Here is a 22,744-nt window from a genome sequence, read left to right as displayed (position 1 = left end):
TAAATATTTTATTATTAAATTCTAATTATTATTTTTTAATTAATTATTATTTAAGAATGATTTTATTTTTAAGATAAAAATTTAAAACCAATATTTATTAAATATACTATGATATATGTTATACTATCATACATTTAAATTGAAGTATTATTGAAATAATCTAAAATTATAAATATAAATGAAATATCAATAAAAAAAAATTATGCAAAAATATCTTGTACATTTTTAATTCTAAATTTTCAAAAAAAAATTATTTAGGATTTTAATTTTTAAACTTATTGGTTTCTAAATTCACTACAAATAAATAGACAAAATAGAAATCACACTTGTTAGAATTCTATAAGTTGAAAAATATATATTTTTAATAAATATATGGAATTTTATTTTTTAATTAAAATTTATATTATAAAAAATATAAATAAAATAATTTTTAGAAATTATCTAAGAAAATAAAAATATTGATTTTAAAAATAAAATAAAATATTAAAGTTTTTTTACTATTATAAGAAAAAAAGTGGTTATTCTAAAGTTGGTTCTTTTGACCAAGTTAAGATTAATTTAGTAGAAAATTGCTTGATTATAAGATGTTAAAGTTGGCCGTATTAAAAGGAATCCATTACAAACTATTTAAGTCATACTATAAGAAATAATGTGGCAAAATTTAGATAGATTAATGGTTGTAAAACAAATTAATTTTGAAATTCAATTTAGATTTTTCTAGGTTATTTTGTAGATTAGAATAATAATAATTTTTTAGAATTTTTTTATAATAATTTAAAATTTATATGAAAAATATATAAAGACATTAAATAAAAAATTCATAACACACTTTTACTTTTCTAAAATTAAAGTAGAAATGAGACTCATAACAAATAGATTGTACAACAATAGTGTGCTTCAAGTTTCTTAGACTTCTATTATATTATTTCTTAGCCTCAATTAATAATAAATTAGAAATAATTTAATTAATATAATAACAGAAATAATATAATAGAAGTCTAAGAAATAAATGTATCCTAGTAAACTATGACAATAGTTATTTCATTAAGGTAGCATAAAACTTTAAATTTTCTTGAAGATAAAAATAGATTGTTAAAAGATATTGTATAAATTTCAAAGCAAAAAAATAAAACATTGTGGTTATTTGTATTGAAACAAGTCCAATATAAATATGTCAAGTAATATTTGTAATAGACTTTCTTCTATTGTTAATTTTAATTCTATATTTAATTATATTTCATACATTATTATAAAATTTAAAAATAATTTTTTATTTATACACTTCTAAATAAAAAAATAGATATTTTATATTTATTCATATATAAAATTATATTATATTATAATATATATATATATTTTTTAAAAAATCATATTTATTAATAATCTAATTTATGTGTAGAATTAATTTATTCTATTATATTAATTTATGTTTACTTTCATATCATCATACATCTTTTTGTTCATTTTTTTTTTCTATTGCATTAGTCATTTTTTTTTTACCTCTACCAACTTATAAACAAATATTAAAAAAATAATTAAAATATTTGTACATTTAGATTTTTTATTTATTAAAATAAAATATTAAAATCAAGATTACATTGGCAACATCCCAAACTTATAATTATTAAACATGTTAAGACTTATATATTCAATTTTATTGCTATACTTTATCAATACTAAGACTAATATTAGAATCTATTGTTTTGATTAAATCAAAAGTGAAATACTACTTAAGCTTCTTTTTTAAAGGATTTTTAATTAATGTATCTTATTTTAATTCTATATACTAATTTATTCAATAAAAATAAATAAAAATAAGTAGAAATTAATATATAGATAATATCTTCTTCAAAAAACATCCATTAAGTTTTTTAGATATAGATTTTTACTTAAAGTGTCTTTAGGGATATATATATATAGCTTATTTATTTACTTAATATATATATATATATAGCTTATTTATTTACTTAATATATATATATATATATATATATATATATAAAAATGAAGCTACAATATTTGTTCTATATTAGAAATACCATCACTATTGTTAATATATATATAGCTTATTTATTTACTTAATTTATCTATCTTATTACAACCATTATTAAAAAAGTTTATCATTACAAGAATTTATTGATAGAATCTCAACTTTCTTTGTTTGAACTTCAACTTCTTTTATTCTCATCCTTTATTCCAATCTCCCTTGTTTCTAGCCTTCACTCCCTTTCTTCCTAATGTTCATCCTTACTTCCCGCCATTGAACAACCACTTTAGCTATAAACATCTCATGCACATTCATTCATCTCATTGTATACCTCCAAAGTATGGAATATCTTCACTATGCAATCTACTTGAAATGCCTCTGTCTTCTTTGTCAAAGTCAAGATTAATCTACCAAAGAATATCAAATTAAGAACACAAACATTAAACTCTTTTATAAAAAAATTTATTTAATTTTTTAGGCAAAAGTCCTATTCATCAAAAAATTATGAAGAAACAACATTGATGGCTTTTTTATATCTCTTGTACATCATACTCCACTCCAAAGCTACTTCTATGGTGTTCAATAGCAAAACAAGATGGTGTCAATGTCTACTTCTACAACTTAGGATTTATGTCTATAAGCTTCATATTAATGCTTCAATTGAATTGTGTTTATGCTTACAATCTGCAAACTAAAACTAGATTTCCTTTCCATAGCAAAAATCATCATCTATGTCTCAATTACACCTTTAAGATCAAAATTTGTAAACATCATGATTTCAACATTTATTTTAGTGGTATACATTTGTGACACGACTTTAAGTAATATAATATAAGTCTTTCCAAGGGACTTATGATATACAACAATTGCATAATGGTGGAGCCAATTAAAAACATAATGATCAATTGACAAGTGTCATGATTGATTAGAATATGGTTGGGTTGATAAAAAAGAATGTGGTCAGCTCAATGGTGTTTGGACATAGTTTTTGATTAAGTGTAAAAGTAATGTTGAAGCTAGTGTAATAATTTACACTCTAAGGTGAAGCAATAATTATAGATTATCGGATGTTGTATGATTTGTCAATGTAGTATAGATTATATATTGTAATCCAAAGGTCAATTTTGTATTCTATATTATTGAGTTCATATCTAACGTTTTGATTACTATCATCAATAAGGATTTTTGTAGTGGTGAGGAAAACTTCCACATAATAATAAAATTGAAGTTTAGCATTGGTTCTGCTTGTAAAAAAGACATTGAGTGAAAAATTATAGAATACATGCATGAAAACCAGCTCTTTTGCTAATTTCCAACTTACAATTCCTTGTCTAACACCATTAATAATAAAAATCTTTGCTCATAGTAATACCAATATGGCTTTGAAAACTTTGCTAGAATATATAATTGTCTTTGATGCAACTTCTAGCATATAGATTAAGTTATGTTTATAATGTTTATTAAAGCTGCAATTCTAAGGAGATTTAGGATGAAGGTTAGGAGGGAGAGAAAATTGAAGAGGTTGGAATAAAGGCTGGGAATAAAGGAAAGAAGAATTGAGAACAATAGGGCTTGAGATGAAGACTAAGAATAGAGGAAGCACATGCTTTAAATGAAGGGAATCAAGACTCTAATTATGGTTTTTAGAGATGATCCATTTCCCTAATGATGGTTACAATACGATGGATTGATTTAATAAATGGATGAATCATTTTTCAAAAAATATTACATCTAAAATAACATATTTATTTAATAATGCTACTATTTGTAACTAATATGCTTTTATAACAAATAAAAAATATTACAAAAAGGACTCTAATAAGTATAGAAATTTACTATATTCATTTTGTAATTAATAATTTTTTTTATTACAAATATATAACAACATAGTAATAATGATAAAAGATTGATACATGCTCCAAATTAGTATTAATTAACTAAAAATTCTTCAAGATGCTTTGATTAGATTGAAAAATGATTAGAGATTTTACATTAGATATATAAAAAAATAAAACCTAGAAAATACCAAAAAAATAAAATGAAATAAGACTATACTTTTAGATTGGCTTAATGTTTCAAAATAATTAAAAATAATTTTTCAATGGAAGTTATTATTATTAGGATATTTTTAATACTACCATAGTTTTTGCTATTGTCTCCACAATCTACTATCCACTTGACATACTTTTGTAGTATTTTTAATTCCAATCAAAAAAAATTTCAATATTTCAAATATATTTTTTATTTTATCTATTTTTAATTTTTTTTAAAAAATAATAAAAATAACTTATAGTGGCAATAATAAAAATATGGTGAAATGTAATAGATGGCAAGTTATAGTAGCATTATTAAAAATCTATTTTTTTACTATCATTTTTTAAAACATTCTAATCTCTCTATTTAAAAAGCAATTATAGACACTATTTAGATAGATTTTTTTCCCTTGATTTCTACTATTATTGCAAATAATTTGAAAAAACCATAAAATTTATTTCTATTACATGTATAATAAAAAAAATTAAATGTGCTTTATTTGTATAATTTTTTCTCAAGCGTTCTTTATTTTAAAGAAAATTATAAAATTTGTAATAAAATAATATCTTACTTCAAAAAAAATACTTTTAATATTTTAAAATTTCTTTCAATATAAATTTGAAAATAAAAAAATACATACAATAATAATTGAAAATATTGTTATAACAAAAAATTACAATGCCAACTTCTATTTAAGAGTATGCAAATCAATGCCAATAACTTCTTATTTGAAGAATTTTTTATTTAATATTCTAATCTTATAAATTTCTTAAAATTTAAATATATTTTAAAATATCCAATAAGAATATATTTAAAAAAAAATTACTTTAAAATATAATATAGAAAGGTTATTTATTTATTTATTGATTTTGGCATAATTAATTTTAATATATATATAATTTAAGCAATTTCTAATGCTACCACAATTATTGCTATTGCCACCACAACTTGCCATCTACCACATGCTATCACAATTTTTGCTAATGCCACTACAAGCTATCCAAACTTATATAGCATACAAACATGCATGTTATAGAACATTGCTAATGAACAACACAATAGATAAAGTGTACATTCTTTATGAATAGGTAATTACATTGTTCTATAAAATGCATTGTAACATGCAACTTAAGTTTAGTGCAACTTGTGGTAGCATGACACAGATAATAAGTTAAAGTTACAATAGCAAAAATAATATATATATATATATATATATATATGAACTTAGAAATTGAAAATAAAATATTATTAGTGCAATACATAAGTAATTATATTTTATTTTTTATAATATAATAATAATAATAATAATAATAAAACTAAATAAAATATGGATGTATATATATATATATATATATATATATATTTTGAAGAATTATATAAAAATTAACATCATGCACATTCTACAAAACAACTGTAGATTAACAATTATATAATTTACATCTGTTTTTATGTTCAAAAGGTGGAAAAATGAATAAAATTAAATTTTAATTAATAAAATTTAATAGACTTAAAAAAACAGAAAATAAAGAAAAAATGAATATTTGAAGATTTTGACAATATAATACAAACCAATTATTTTACTTAGAAACACAACCTAAATATGAGAAATTATTCTTTTATTCAGTCAAATATTAGTAAATTTTGAAGAATAACAAAAAAATAAATATTTATCTTAATCAAGTAAAACATCGTATTATATCAAAAATATTAAGTTATATTAAAGTTAATATATATATATATATATATATATATATATACATACATAATGTACCAATAAGTTTTTAAAATACATAAATGTCTGAATCTAAGTAAAACCAGTATAAGATGTCACTTGTGTCTGCCAACTGTAAAAATTTAACATAAAATTTTAATACGAAACTACAAACTAAAAAAAATATAATAGTAAAATTTTAAATTATTTTATGATAAATATGTATTCATTTGTAATGAATTTCAAAAACAGAATATATATATATATATATATATATATATATATATCTTAAAAAATCAAAATCTTCTAACCTATTTAAAAATTAAACAAGAAGATTTGCAAAAGACATAAGAAAAAACATTGTTTATATTTAAGTGTAAAAAACTTGAACACTTTAAATATTTTGATATATTTGTCAAAAGCTAAACAATTTACTTCAAGTATATAATTTAAAGCTATATACACGTGCATATAAATTTATTTTATGTTTTTAAATTAAACTTTATAATAATGAGATAAGTGAAAAGATTACTTAGAACTAGCCATAATCTATTGTAAAATCAATATGGTAAAATCAACAGAAATAAAAAAATATGTATATATATATATATATATATATATATACATGCATACATATAATAATTTATGTTTAGAAATATAAAATTTATGATTACTCTTTGTAATATTTTAAAAAAATGTTTCCTAAATTAAATATTTTAAACTAGCGTAACCTTTATAAAATAACAATCAAATTTATTTTTTAACCTTTTATATCATATTATTTTCTGAATCAAACTAGAAATTTAATCTTATAATACTAAAAAAATCTAATTAGATTGGATTTATTAACTCAATAATAGTTACACTTCCATTAATAGAACTTTAATTGGTAGTCTGTTTTTGGTGATAATTATATTTTTATTTTATTTTATTATATTTTTTTATGTCTATAAAATGTACTCTATTTTTTTTAATTTTTTTAAAATCTAAATATTTTATTAGATGATAAGAAATGTGAGAAAAATAAATACAATAATTTAAACGACAAATTTTTAAAACAAGTTGAGGAAAGTAATTACCATTCAATAGCTATGTTTAATTATTTTGGATAATACATATAGTTGAAAGGAACAAAAGAGTTTGTACAACCTGAAATTTTGCAAAGGTCTAATTTCAAAAATATTTTTTGAATCTTTACTACACAAACGGAAATCAAAGAGATAGTAGCATATATTACAAATTTAGTAAAGAAAACTTTTAAGCTTTTCAAATCCATCTCGGAACCTTGAAACAAAGATGTAAAGAAGTAATTTTAATCTAAAACATTCATTTGATTAGAAAGACACATAATTTGAGGATATATTTTCCGAAAAAGTTATATAGTTTTGAATGCTATGGTGTAAAGAAGTAGGTGCCAATAAGTGGCAAGCTATAATTAGCAACAAATTGCTCTCTACAACTGGTCATTGATTAGATATTGAACAAATTTGGAAAATGTCCATATATTATGAAAGTATGAGAATGTGTTACAACAATTCTAAAGAACTAGTAATGAGTCCCAAAAGATGGAGGCCATGGAAAATATTTGCATAGAGATAACTCTTGCCTACAGAAAAATGGAACTTAAGATTGAAATGATTTAGAGTCATATGGATTTACTTGACTTTATTTCTTTCCAAATATAATTAGTAGTTAATGTTATTAATCTCAAAGAGAAATTTTACTGAAATGAACAAAACATTTGTTACAGACATATAACATATGTCATCAAACTATATTATGTTGCAATCTTTAAAATTTTAAATGATTTTATTTAAGGAAAATTCACATAGATTCTTCTACTAGTATAACCATAAAAAATAATGATAATATTAATAAGGAAAAAAATTAATCGTATTTTTAAAATATTTATGTGATCTATAAATATGTGTTTATATATATATATATATATATATATATATAAATTTTTTTACTAGTATGTAAGTCAAGTATTAATAGATTTTTTACATATTAGTAAATTCTTTTATTTAAGTGATATAAAAATAATTCTTTATTAAACTAAAATAGGCAATTTAAATGGCCACATGAGAATCTAATAAAAAAATTTAAAATTTGATTTATAAATAATCATAATTAAGTCCATATTATTTAAATTTTTAAAACATGTTATAGTATTTGGTTTGTTAAAAAATAGAAATATAATATCAAAATGTTCACATGATTTATTTTTAAAATTTGTAAGTTTTAATGATCTTCAAATTTTATTTTGGATATATAGTATTCAAATTTCTTATTGGAACAATAATATATTATATATATATATATATATATATATATATATATATATAAATAAATACATGTATACGTACAATTATTCATTTTTATTTTGATACATCTAAATTAATTTTAAGTAAGCTGTATAAAAAAATTAAGACTGCTTTAAATGTTATTATTTTTATTTTATTCTCTTCTTCTTCTATGGGTGCAATAATTTTTGATTGTATATGTATGCACAAGGTTTTGTTCTAATTTTTCATGTTAAATTTGAAGTTTTACTAATTAATTAGTGATTTTTTCACTATTGAAGTGGCTACCTAGGAATACTTCAAGTTGTCATGTTGAATTGAAGAGATGTTTTGAATAAAGTTTCATCAAGTACAATAAGGTGTCATTTGTTGGATTCTTTCTTTCTTCTATTACACCTTTATTTATTTTTTATTTTTTTATTGTTGGTCTCAATCAAATAACACATGTAATTCTTAAACTTTAATTTCTTATTCGTCTGCTTATATTTTGATTAATTTTATTTAACTAATTTAATTTTGGGAGACTGTGCATCCCCTCCTCCCGCTCCAAGAAAAAGAAAAAGAAAAAGAAAACATGACCGGATATCACGGGTGGGCAGAATGGATGAAACCTATCGAAAACTTCGTCGATATTTGGATGATACCTATGTGAGAACTTCGCCGATATTTGGACCTGAAGACGTGGATCTCTAAACTTAGACTCTTTACTTTAAACCCCAAAAACTGCCAACACCGCATAATTGAAAATGATCAGTCCCTCACAACTCTGGAAATCCCCTCCTCTACGGTGTCAGAAATGTCTCTCTCCCTCTCTCTCTCTCTATATATATGGACGAGAGGACGGATGAATGTAGTAGTGGATGAATGAATGGACGGATGCATGTTTCCATTTAAGACCCTCCCATGACTTGAAAAAAAAAATGAATATACGAGATGCACTTCGAAAGTCGATGCATTTATTTTAATTAAAGAACTTCGAATACCTTGAAATGAATAGGAAAAAAAAACAAACAAGCAAACAAAAAGTTGCAGACTCAATCTTGATTTGAATGAGCTAATGGAATTGAATCACACCCCCAAGCCAAACCAAAAAGCTTGTCCACAATGAAGGGCGGCGCATCTCTCGGGATCGACGTCGTTCGTTCATCCACATACCGTTCATTCGTTAGATGACAGCATCCGTTATTTATTTTATTTTATTTTATTTATTTATACTTCCAGCGGGCTGGATCTTCCATCTTCGAAGGCGGGTCTTGTTGAAGGTCGTGGGCGTGATTGTTTGTTTGGTTTTTTTTCAAAATTCCGCCGTTGTCCCAACTGAGGCGGCCTCTACCCCAGGTAGGGAGGGGAATATGCGGGGGTGCGGAGATCCAACAAAGGAGGGTGGGGTGGCACCGCGGCGCATTCTTGCTTGGCTGTGCACGCAGGATGGAATTATTTTGAACAGTGGAGGAAGGAAGGAAGGAAGGAAGGAAGGAAGGGCAGTGGGACACAGTAGGAGTAGGAGGGAGCAGTGGTGTAGGGGAGCGAGGGAGCGAGCGAGCGAGCGAGAGGGAGAGTGCGATAGAGAGAGATGGAGCTTTCAAATTTAGCAAAGATTCGGAAAGAAATCAGGGGGGGCAGGACGGGGATCACTCGGGGAAGGCCCCGTCCTATCTGGTCCCTCGCTCTCCCCACTATGATGGACGGACAGACAGTCTTGCCACGAAGTGTGACCCCTCCAAGATAAGGCTCTCCTTATTCAGGACTGGCCACCTCACGCCCCGATCGGCCTTCCCCGCTTTTTCCCCAGAGAACCTGATATCATTTGAATCCGATCATGCAGAGATTCCCTCGCCGTGTGAAAACCTCCACTGAAATTCGCCGGGTGCACATTTCACTAAGTCTTTTAGAGAAGGGGAAGAGCTCCAGTGGATATCCACGAGGGCAATTGCTTTCAGTGCATGATCTCACCGAGCAGCCCTTTCAGAATCACGCTGATGAAATTTCCGAGTGGCGATTTAAAAACCCGACGGCCTGTTGGAATCGCCGATTGTGTCCAAGGAGGACAGCTTCAGCTTGAATTGGATTTTGTGGCCTGGCTGGGATAAAGTGGAAGCACATCGCAACTCGCTTGCCTTGACTTTCAACCTCCGAAATTCCACAGTTACAATTGTTTTAATTTTCCCATGGTCTTCTTCTGTTTTTCAAATGTTGTTGAATAATTGGCTTTTCTTGTCCCTTGTCTGAACCACACACCTTGGGCATTGATCCAGTTGAAACTCAATCTCGTTTGAATCCTTGTGAAGCAAAACAGCATTTAAGTTTCTGCACGCCACGCTTTGTTGATAGTTTGTATTGAATGTTTGTCGAATGTTAATGACATATGCAGCAGCATTGAAATTTGAAATCCCGACCATTACAGGTTGAACAACTTCCTCGCCTGGAGGTAAAAACAGGGCCGCCAACGACAAGTTCTTTAATTCTGTGTAATGATAATTAGGTGTCGAAGATCTATGATACTCAAATCTGACAAAGCAAGGATAAACAACTTCATAATAGAGAATTCTTCAAGGAATGCAACTCCGATGTATATACATATATATATATATATATAAACATTGCATACTGTGTAAAATGTGTAAATCAGCAGTTGGAATTTTCAAAGTCACAAGCGTCGTCAAATGGTAATAGAACGCGGGTTTGACCAGTTCGAAGGAACACAGTGAAATGAGGAATGGAGTTTCGTGAGGACGATGAACGAACGAAGCATCTCCGTCCGCGAAATCTGAACGAGAAGGCGACGAGGGGGATGGATGCTATTTAAATGGGGGCGTTGTTCGCTGTTCGTTAGGCGTCCATCGTCTCTGAGGACCCCCCCCCCTTTCCCTTCCTCTTCTTCGCAATGCCTCCAAGCGTAGCATCTGCCATTGCGAGGCCATACATTGCCATGGCAAGCAGGCAATCGTCAGGCTCATTCTGCCTCTGCAAGTACCTGTCGCGGCGTGGATCCTGTGTATTCGCTGCCTCTCTTCGTGTTCTATCTATCGACCCCCAAATCGCTGCAAACTGATCTGGTTCCATCGCGCTATGTGCAAACCTCTTCGTTGTTTGCGTGTTGATATATGAGGTGCACGCTTTGGGAAACTGGAATGAGCTCTGGTGCAGCTGTGGACGGGATTTGTAGCGTTTCGTTTGCGATTTGTAGGGATTCTGGCCCGCGGTGGGCTTTTGAGCGGCGTCAGTGCGAGTGTCGTGCAGAAATTGGAAGATGTGGACTTGCCAGGGGATTGTTTTGAGGTTTTTGTCGATCCGCTGCAGTGGCGCGGCGCCTGTAGGATGTTGGTGGTAGCGTATTAAGATAGTGATTGCAGATCGGCTTTGTGGCACTTAACTGATTGCAGATTGAAAGGATTGTCGTTCGTCTGAAAAACCCAAGCTATACCTCATGGAATTGTCATTAGTATCAAAGGCCAAATCAGGTATGCAATCGTTCATTGCACATTGGACGAAATTTTTGATTGCACGCGGTTTGCGTTCCTTTATAGTGGCGCATTATTAGCTTAGGTTAGTGCTACATTCGGAACCGGTGTGCACCTGTCAGCTGTTAAATGTTTGGATTCTTACGTGAACACGAAGGATAGCCTTATCAATCTCGGTTGCCTTGAATCATTGGTAGTTAAAAACTTGTCCTTTCGATAATATGTTCAGTATTCGAGATGACTCGGGGCTGATTGGTAGCGTATTCAGCCGCTCGGGGAACTTGTAGTTTACTCCAGATGACTAACAAGATCGTGTAGTTCGTTTACTCTGGAAACTGATTGGATCTTGTCAGAATCGAGATTTAGAATTCTCTTTTATCTTTGCCCTTATCGGTTTGGTACAGATAGTGTGCATGGTGCAATTTAAACCAGGTGAGAATGATTCCCATACGTGGTTTTGAATTCTCTACCAAGCGCACACAGTTAAACAACGTCATAACTTCACACAACCCTGGTGATGGTTTCCAGCTTTGCAGAATGTAGCTGCAAAAGCAGAACGAGTTCTCACCGAAATCAAGGCTGATATTAAAGCAGATTTTGGTGGGCCTCCTACTCCGGATGCCGTTACCCGGTCCAATGGGAAATACATTCACGGTGAGTGCATTGGCTAGCTTTTAATAATGCTGATTTTGATACTCTACTAATAATTCTGATTTTGCGGGCTCACAGTGCAAAGTAATTACTCAATTAACATTAGTATCTTCAATTTCGCTCTTGTGAACCGAAGATGTCTGCTTTTTCCTTGCATCGCTTGTTTAATTGGAAATTAAGATATCCTTCTTCCTGATCACAGAGACTGAGTTCAGAACAGAGTACACTTGGAGTGCCAAGAATGATAATGAGAAACGGCACGAAGCTGAGTTCAAGAGACGAATTCTGGGCCTGTCTAAGGTCAGCACTGATTCTGATTGTAAACTGAAAGATAGGTCTAATTTGAAATGTAGGCTTTGGCGATTTCGCTTTTAGGAGGTTTTGGTTGGATTAAAGATCGTCTGGAGAGTTTGGGCCCTTATTCATTATCTTTGGAGCATCTTGAACTTATTTAGTCCTGGGTTTAGTATCCTGCAGACCTAATCACTTTGGTTGAACAATCTGTGATTGATTGGTATTTGTTCTGAACCATAGAAACCGGAAGAATTTCTGGAGGGGTCTGATGGCGAGCATGAATCTGTCGATATGCACAGTGCGATGATGTCTGTTAGAGATACCTTGGAGGTATATGATCTTTTCAAGCTTACCCCGTTGTTCATTTCTGGTTTTGTTGCGATTTGTCATCTACAAACTTCATGAAGCAGTTCCTTACCCATTTTTTAAAGAGTGTACATGATATTTTATGCTTCTCTGCTTCTCACTACTTCCACTTGCAGGTTGACGAAGCGTTGAAAGATTTATGGTTCGAATACGTACCGAAGAAAATGAAGGAACATGAGTTTTGGCGCCGGTATTTTATTGCCGTGAAACGTTTACGGCAGGAGGTTATTGACTCGGATTGTGAAACTTCTATTGGCAGAAGTTGGGCGAGCAGTGAACGCAGATTGACTATTGGTGGTATCCTTAATGAGGTATGTCTTGCTCAATTGTTCGATAGTTTGAATCCTTCCTCACGAGATCGTCAGAAACCTCGATCAGTATTTTCCTCGTGTGTCTATTTCTCATTTGTATAGATACCCACCATGTTTCTGATATACGTGCTGCACAATGGTAGAACATGCTCTTACCTGTAACGTTCGTGTAGAGCCTAAGGAAGGATCCAATCGAGGAGGAAGCCTACAAAGAAGCACTTTCTGTCGTCTCTGTTCCTCCGTCCATGATTGTACGACGCCTTGCAGCTGCCATCGAGTAAGAGAAACAATCTGCTTGTACTAGCAACTAAGATTACGTTTGCACTAAACATTGGTCAAAGTAGTCATTGTTAAAATTTAGTTCTTTCATGTGCGGAAATGTGGTCTTTAAATTTTGTACCGCTATTAACAACCTAAATCTTAGTGAGTTATGCGCATCCCGTCGGCGTTTTTTTTGGTTCTGTTATGGCTTAGTTATGCAATCATGTAGGAGAGAATGGTTTTCGATAGGCGATAAGAACAATGACATCATCTATGCAGTATTGATTCAAACCAACGTTCCTTTGAATGTGTACTTCCATGTTATTTCATTTTTACATGGCTTGAGATGATTGAGACTCAGCTAACTCGGAGATTTCTTGACTCAATATTGATGTTCGACAATTTGACTACACAGAATCGGTAGATCGGTAAAGAGCATGCAAGAGTTTGCGTCTCAGGGTGGTCGTCTTCTAGATGTTTTATCCAGTACTGGTGATTGGTCTGGCATAGTCTCGAGCTTTGCTGCTATGAAACGGTTGAGTGGTGGTCGTGGCAAAGACAACAGATTAAAGTTCTCAAAGACTTACAGTGTTGGAGATTATCAGAACTTGCTGAAGTCACTTTTTGATGCAGGTGTGTTATATTTTATTCATGCAGTAAATACGAGCATTTTAAAGTTTTTCTTTGGTTTATGAAATTTTCATTTTTATATCTCAGCACACAAATTGCTACTGATTACAATATGTGAGTTCTCTGAAAGATGTGACTTCACCTTCAGTGCATCTCTGTCTCAAACCCTTGAACTTCTCATTCTGCGTCCGCTTTTTTCATTATTGAATCTCTCATTCCTTTTTTGTTGTTTCCTTTGAACTGAAGGTTCTCAGCATGAAGATCAGGAAGTCAAGAAATCGTCAGTTGTAGTCAATTCAAAGCTTCCAGAAGAGATCCATGGAGCTCCTCCAGATAGTTTTGTGGCACAGCTTGCTGATTGCATGGCTGGAATAAAAACTGTTCAAGGCATGGGTGAATTCTGGGTCCAAGTGATAGATGAGGTACTATCACCTATAATTATTTTGATGATTATATTCCAGAATCACTTCAAAAAATAATTGGTGATGTTTTGCTGAGTCGCAAATGTTTCTGTGCGCAGCTTCGGCGCCGATGGAAGGAAGGGCTACCAATATCGCGCATGCCCATTGACGAAATTCCTGATCTGCGCTACTGTCTGCTTCACCAACAATTACAGTTGATTAATTGTTGTATTGCGAGGCGCAAGAAGCGCGTTGCAGATCTAGAGTCTCTTGAGATCTTAAGTTCATATGTAGCTCACGAAGAGAGTTCTTCTTCACAGAACGCCGACAACCATGTAGCACTTCTTGAAAGGCCTAACAAGAATACTCCGGTGCTACTCTATGCTAAGCTAAAAACTGGTGAAAAGGTTCTCAGAATTGGAGCGGACCGTCCGGCAGCTGACCTTCTAATGTTGGAGACCGGGGAGCCAGTGTACTCGCCTATTACTCAAGTAAGTCAATGTGTTCTCACCATTCTGGCGTAGATTATGATGTTCATGAAGAAAGCAATCAAAAAATAACCTACGCACATAGGTCTTATAATTTGAAATATCTGTTTGCTTAATCTGTTATATTCTTCATCTGCAGGATAACCCTATAATGACTGAGGATGCTATAAGAGAAACCGAGGAACTTATTCTTCGCACTAGAAGGTGAGTACAAATAGTCCCCGTACAAAGTAAGGACTATTTTGACAGTTGTATCTGAACACATGCAATATGATGCAAGGTTTTGTAATGTTCTAACCTCCTGACCCTACTATGTTAACAGTGTTGGAGCTGGCTGTTCACAGCTTCTATCTGATATGCAAGCCTTTAAGGTACCTTGGTTATCTATCATGGACTATGATTCGCAATTTCATATCAGCTATCATGTTTTATGCTTTGCAATTTTGTAACTTGTGTTTTTCAAAATTATGGTTGTTTGGTTTTCGATTTAGGCTGCCAATCCCGGATGCATATTGGAGGACTTTGTGCGGTGGTACTCTCCTTTGGATTGGAGGGAGGAACCGGGATCTGGTCTCATGTTTCAAGGAAGTTCGGAGAATGCCGGGGAGAATGGGGCTGTTCGAGGGTATCTTAGCGCACGCATGCAATGTCAAGGTAGGTGGACTCTATATTTAATCATTAATTCTTGACATGTCTCATGCAACAACTATGTTGAGCTGTGTGGCTATGTTATTACGTCCTCATCAGTATTTACCGCCATTAGTGTTAACATCATTTCAAGTCTCATGTTCATCTTGGCTGCAACGTTGCGCATTTTCAAAGGTCGTCTATCAGGACAGGGCATAATATGACCACCTGAAATCAACGTATTGATGTTGATTTCGATCGAATGTTATCAACCTAAACGGATGTGTTGAACAGGAAACTTGTGGCAAGAGCTATGGGCGTCTTCACGACCAGTACCGGCACTCAAGCAATCCCCACTATTTGATGAGGAGCTTGCTGGGTATGTTGCTCTCTACAAGTCGGTTGCTAGAGCTGTATGAAATTGTCTTGAAAGGTTTACCACTGTGGCCCTGATAGTTTTTTGCATGATATTTTATAGTGGCATGCAACTGTGTGCCAACATGTCAATAGTATTTACATATCTGTGATGTCCCTTCTGATTAGGATTAAAACAATGATAGTAATGCTGATTCTTGTTGGGCGACGCATTTTCCAGTGAAAGCACTCTCGATGTACTTGAAGCTGTAGCTCCATCAGATCTTTTCGAGCAACTCTTTCTAACTGCGGTATGTATCTTTTTTGATGTACCATATTCTTAGTGTTAGGTTGGAAAATTCTGTGCACATGCACTTGGTTTGTAACGAGCACGTGTAACTTATTTCGAGGAGAGCCTTGACTACGGCTGCAGAAATTGACATCTTTCGTTTCACGTGCTGTGGCAGCTTGGTACAGGCTTTGCGATTGCTGAGGCCGCTTCTGTGACCAAAACAGAAGCGCTTACAAGATGTTTAAAGGAGTGCACTGAGCATGTGGTGGCTACGTGTGGACGGGGAATGAGCTCTTCCAAACTTGAACGTCTATGCGGGGTAATCATTTATGCCTGCTGGAACTTTTGAAGATAATATTTTTCAGAGCTCTTTAAATAAGGTCAATAGTTGGGACTGTCACTATGACAGATATTTTTAAGCTTGTATTACAAATCTGGATTTATGGATTTACCGGAATATTTTATACTCCATAGAAAATCCTCTATCTTATTATATATGTCCAATCTTGTTTTTCCCTTTCTGAAAATGTCTTAAAGCCGTATCCTCTTCTACGATTGCGCAACAATTTTCAGAAATTACTGTTGAGAGGGACAGAACATTTGTGGAAGCACACATAATGGAACTTAAGTGTGGGTTCTAAAGCGATAATTGGTGATATTTGGAAAACTATTTGTTCAGATCTATGAAGCTATGGAGTCCGCTGTTCACTCACCACCAAGCGATGACGACGTGGAGGCAGAGGCAGTGACTTCTGGGCTAACGGATGCTGCAGCTGTTGATCGTGATGATAATTACGATTTACCAGACCCTATCCCCTTGGAAGCTGAGAAAGTCACACTGCGGAGGTCAATAGACCATCAACAGACCCAACATCATGTCAAAGGTGATTTTGGACAATTGTTCTCAAGGATTTTTGAAGTAAAATCTTCCTTCTTTGAGAAGAAACATTTGAGGCCTTTTAACGCTGACGAAGAGAGGAGGCCAGCACCGACTGTTTCAGGGGAGTGGACCTTAGTTTAGTGATATGTTTCTATTTACCTACATACACGGACTCAACACAACTCTCTATCAACGGTTGTGACTTGGAGCCACTGATTTTTGGGGAGTTGATATCTCGAGCAAGAGATAAGTGAGGAGCGCATGTGGTTTCTGGCTTTTGTAGTCTCCAACCAGGTCTGCATAGAATATTGACAGGAAGTTACTGAACGCTACACGGAATCTGAACAAGCGGCTCGAAACCTAGGCCACTTAGGGGAGGCTTTGTTTCTCATGTCCTGCGGGAATCATCCTTGACGTTGCAAGTGTAAATAATCTGGATGTGCATTGTGTAATGTAAAGTCAAAGCCCATATGCGTGAGAATCAAAAGTAAACAAAACTGTTTCATCGTGAATCTATATGCTATATTTGAGAATTTAATCTGTATAAGTCACATTTCAGCAACCAAACCCATTTTATATTGGTAGCATCTAAAATCGTATAGGTAGAATATTGTATAGTTTTTGACGTTACAAGTGAAGACAGAAGGATAAATGTGCTTACTTAAAAGTTACAGAAAGCATGAAACGGAATGAACAGTACGTTGGATTGTGATGGTTGATTGAACCCCTAAACTTCCTTGTATTAATTTGCTTTCCAGACTCCAAAACTGCCAAAAAGACACCCCTTTCAATAAAATGATTTCCTAGTCTTTTTTTACAACACTTCCAACTGTAAGATCTTGTTCCTAACTAGTATTAGGATCAGTCTGCCATATCTTAGGTGTTGAGGTCATTGCATGTGCGAAATCATAACATTCAAAGTTGAGGGAAAAGTTTCTTTTGGTGTAGCCAAAAAGGCATAGTGAGACTTGTGCTAGGCACAATTCCTTCTTGCGATTAAACTTTTTGGGAGAATTTGTTTTCAAAGACCCTTAAGTGAAACACATGCATACAAAATCTTAAGAAAACATGTATAGCATCTTCAACTAAATTGCTTTCAAGAAGTAGATAGTTGAAAAATTAGTAACAAAGAAATTGCTTCAATATATCATATTGCTTTCAAAAAACAATGTATTCAAAAAATGGGTGGTAGGTAGAAGCATCTTTACATGCTTTAGAAGGAGAAAAAAAAAAAAAAAAAAAAAAAGAATATATAAAAATGTTAAAAACTAAATTGATATGGATTTTAGAAGGTCATACATGACCATTAGCTCTAAAATGCATTGGGCAGCTTTGTATTGGACCAATACAACCCCCAAAACTACTCACAATTATAGTTGTCATGTGATTGGTATAAGCTCTTGTCCAAACTACTCCAATTGAGGTCCAAATCTAAAAAAATACCATAACTAATTTCAATAATATATTTTTCTAAAAAACATTAGTAGAGCATAAAGTTCACAAGATTCTTTATCCTTGTAAAAAAAAATTCTAATAAAAATACCAAAGTTTGATACTTCATATAGAACACTCAAGACAACTAAAAATTGTTTTAGCTTTTAAAGAGCTTTAGAAGTTAATAATAATAAGAAAGTTATTGTGTCTATCATAAGTTCATGACATCAAGTACAAATTTGAAAGTTGTAATAAACATTTTCTAATATTAAAGACTTCTTGAATAAAATTTAAAATTTTGAAAAAGTGTAATAAAAAAATATATTTTAAAATAAAATAAATTTGGTTAGCTTTTTTTGATTTTACTATTTATTATTTTATTATTATTTTAGTTTGATTTAATTTAATTTTTTTTAGAATTAAAATTACAAATTGTATCTAATGTAGGTTGTTTTATACCTATTAAATATATAAAAATATCTAAGATGTATAAATTTATCCAATTACATGAATAGCTTTGTTTTACTTTGCATATCTTCATATATATATATATATATATATATAAGCTCTAATTATAAATATAAAAATCATTGATTACAGGAAATATTCTGTAAAAGAAAATAAAAATAAAAATAAAAATAAATTGTTGTCAACCTCAATCTATTTGTTGTAGTTTTTAGATATATCTTTTTTTGTAGACAATCATCACAATAGAGTCTTTGCATTATTTGCTTTGTAGGCTTTGTTTTGTATGAATAATTGACTTATATAAAATCAATAATAATATTAAATTTAAGATAACATTCTATTTCTATTTGCAACAATTAAATATATAAGAAGAAAAAAAACCAAAAATTCAGATCAAATTGTATATATATATATATATATATATATATACTAGTATTTTAATTAAAAATCTTTTTCCTCAATTTTTTTGTGTTTCAATTAGATTTGATAATTTAATACTAGGTGAGCTTTATTGTCTTTATTTTGTTTTTATTCATGTATAGTGTTTGAATAGTCATAAGTATTTATCAAATTTGTGATGGTCCTAAAAAATTATAACATTGAAAAGTACCAACAATAATATTCTTCTTGAGAAATATATATTATAATTGGTTGGTATATAATAACATATATATTTTTTCTAATGAAAAAAATAAAAAAATAAAAAAATAAAAAATGTTTGTGGATAAAGATCCTAAAATTATGCTTGTATTAGGTCTTAAAATATGTAAATAATTAATATTCTACTTAGCATTATTGTTAATTTAACAACTAAAGACTATTAGTATTGGATTACTTTTTATGGATTAGTAATTGTTGCAATATTAGAATCAGAATTTTGAGTCAATAATGTAAATTTGTGGTATCTTTTTGTAATTGTTTTTCATATCTTCTAATTTTTTATTAATTAAATAATGTTGCTTACATAAAATTCTATCATTATTTAATTATTTTTAATTATCTAGCTTTATCCAAACTTATTTTAGCTTAGTATGGATAAATTGTGCTTGTAGTCTATCAATGATATTATTTTTATAATAATATTATTAATATTTTTAGATTAGATTTTATATAAAATAAAAATTAGATCTATGCAATGTTATCTAAATTAGCTTTATTGCTTGTGTACATTCATTGTCTATCAAAGTCTTTGGTTTTTTTTAGTTGATTTCAATCTATTCTTATAGAAGATATTATGCACATAGACAATCAACATAACTACAAGTACTTTCATTATTTATTTGATTTTAATCAAATTTTTTATTAAAGATATAATTATTAAATTTTATATAATTAAAATTTATTTATAGTTATAATAAGATGGTGCTGAAATTGCATTTAAAGTTGTTCAACATTAATAGACTTGTAAAGATATAAAAATATATTTTTTATTTGTCTTAATAGTGGTAGTAGAAAAAATACTTAGTAAAAATTTGGTAAAGTATGTAAAGTTAGATTAGGCAAAAATAAGATTTGATATTTTGATAATACTTAAGGCTATATTCATTCAAATTTTCTATCTAATTTTTTAATCTAACTAAAATGTAAAATTTAAATTCTTTCCAATAGAAAGATAAATTGCTATGAAATTTTATAGTATGGTGCATCTACAAAATCTTGATCTATTAGTACATATAAATTTTTTTCGATGGAGTTTTGTTTTTTACTTAGAAACTCAACTACTTTGAAGATATTCAAAGATCTTATTTTTAGTTTTTGATTTTTTCTGGATGCTATATTAAAGTACTTTTTAAGTAAATATATTAAAATAAAAATTGAACTACTGTATTTTTATTGTTATGACTCAAGTAAAAATCTAAGACTAATTAAATCATTATTAGTATTATTTTAAAAAAATGGTGGGTAGATATCATAAATTAAATTTGGATCTTTTTAAAATATGACTTTATTTATATGATTATAATATTAGAGCACTGTGGCTTAGTCTTGTAATATAAAAATTCTAGATGTAACTTTTTAATAGTTGTTAAATCAAGTTAGTATTTGTTTAATATTAGTTTTATAAATTTTAGTTTGATATTTCTTTTATTAGTTATCAAAGTGAATTTTTATCTTTTTAGTCTTATTTTAGTTTACTTTAATGAAGATTTCTCACATAAATTATTACTAAAGGTTATCCTTGACTTTATCTTATTTCTATATTGCTTATTGCAAGGATTTAATAAAGAAGTAGTAGTTGCAAGTTTTTTTTTGATATACCATTTTATTGATTATTATTAATTAATAATTTTTAATAAATCTAAATATATATATATATATATATATATATTGCATCTTTCACTACTATATTTGATGAGATTATATAGAATTTTATTCTTGTTGTATAATAATTCTTTTTAATTATTATTATATTACTTTTAAACTGTAATATAGACAAATACAAAAAATAATTTAAAAATAAGTATATAACAAAAAATTCTAAACCTTTGTATAATTATATTTTTATATTTTTTTATAATGAAACAAGACCAGATCCTTTAAGATCTGAAACCTTACTAAATCTATAACAATAAAGATCTCAATACTACGTAAGATCAAGTGCACCAGCATAAAATTGAAAGTAATTAAATGGAATAGGACCTAAAAGACAAGATTGAGTAGAAGAGAATAGAATCAAATAGAACCAGATAGAACGGAACAAGAAAACCAAACTTTACTATGAAAAAGAGTTTGAAGCCATATCTAACCAAATGGCTTCAATGAGTCCTATTTATATTTTGTTCAATTATCTTGGAACTTTCTAGAATGTTCTTAAAAGTAGGTCCTACTAAGATAACTGCTTCTTTAGAGGATTCTAGAGATAGACTCCACCATGATAATTGCCTGAAGCCTTTCTAGAAGATTCCATGGTGGATTCTATATGCATCACTATCCTAATTTCAACTTTAGAAATTTTTCACGACTCCACCTACATATCTCTATGTGCAAATAATACAAATATCCTATCCATGCCTTGTTATACATAGATTGTGCTAACCTTATATATAAAACAGTTAAATATGTATTAAGCCTATTGAATTTGTTGTAAAAAATATTTAATATATAGATAAATGATTATTATTAATAATTAAATATTAATATAGATAATTATATATATTTATATTTTTTATTTAAGATAAAATATAAAATTACTTATTATATATATTTTCTTATGTAATTAATTTCTATGTAAAATATTCTACCCATCTATTATTCATTTCTATCTTATATTATGATTTGAAATATTTTTAGATATAAACTTATTTATTATTTATAGCATATTAATAAATAATAATTTTTTATTATTAAATATTTTATAATTTATTTTTTAAATATATATTTTAAAATTATTTTATTTAAAATTACATAATTATTTTATAAAATTTACTAATATATATATATATAAAATAAATATAAAACCAAAAATCTATTTAAAATTTTGTAATAATATTGTATTAATATATATATATATATAAAATAAATATAAAACCAAAAATCTATTTAAAATTTTGTAATAATATTGTATTAATATATATATATATATATATATATATATATATAAAATATTGTATACATATTCTTCAAATAAGTTGAAATATCAGGGATATTTCTATATTCTTAATAATAGTAAATATATCCCTCAGATTTGTAATAATAGCAAATCTATCCTTCTTGGTGATTAGATATCACCAACATTCTTTGTTTAGTTGTCATTTGGGATCCTAATTGCAAGTTGCTCAAATTTTGCC

At 29.5% G+C, this 22,744-nt stretch overlaps 1 protein-coding gene across 2 annotated transcripts; it reads left to right on the top strand.

Annotated features, from left to right (window-relative positions):
* The first annotated feature begins 11,353 nt into the window (after positions 1–11,353).
* LOC112276813 (uncharacterized) lies at positions 11,354–17,566 on the top strand. Of its 2 annotated transcripts, none has more exons than XM_024508533.3 (16): positions 11,354–11,499; positions 12,028–12,153; positions 12,353–12,450; positions 12,685–12,774; positions 12,927–13,121; positions 13,295–13,398; positions 13,798–14,015; positions 14,259–14,434; positions 14,533–14,904; positions 15,041–15,105; positions 15,224–15,272; positions 15,393–15,555; positions 15,823–15,907; positions 16,124–16,193; positions 16,350–16,493; positions 16,854–17,566. In XM_024508533.3, the coding sequence occupies exons 1-16, from the start codon at positions 11,466–11,468 to the stop codon at positions 17,193–17,195; spliced, it is 2,331 nt and encodes a 776-aa protein (XP_024364301.1). In that variant the 5' UTR covers positions 11,354–11,465; the 3' UTR covers positions 17,196–17,566. The 2 variants fall into 2 exon arrangements, with proteins under 2 accessions (XP_024364301.1, XP_024364302.1); XM_024508534.3 differs by lacking the exon at positions 11,354–11,499 and adding an exon at positions 11,778–11,931.
* The last annotated feature ends 5,178 nt before the right edge of the window (positions 17,567–22,744 follow it).

Source organism: Physcomitrium patens, chromosome 24 (genome assembly GCF_059467195.1).
Source record: "Physcomitrium patens ecotype Gransden chromosome 24, ASM5946719v1, whole genome shotgun sequence".
NCBI lineage: Eukaryota > Viridiplantae > Streptophyta > Bryopsida > Funariales > Funariaceae > Physcomitrium > Physcomitrium patens.
This window is presented reverse-complemented; position numbering and strand designations above follow the sequence as displayed.

Bases quoted from the DNA above. Each gene is read 5' to 3' on its own strand.
- LOC112276813 (XM_024508533.3), top strand. From the start codon at position 11,466: ATGGAATTGTCATTAGTATCAAAGGCCAAATCAG. The intron at 14,905-15,040 runs GTAAGTCAATGT...CTTCATCTGCAG, and splicing joins TGTACTCGCCTATTACTCAA to GATAACCCTATAATGACTGA. The intron at 16,194-16,349 runs GTATGTATCTTT...GTGCTGTGGCAG, and splicing joins AGCAACTCTTTCTAACTGCG to CTTGGTACAGGCTTTGCGAT.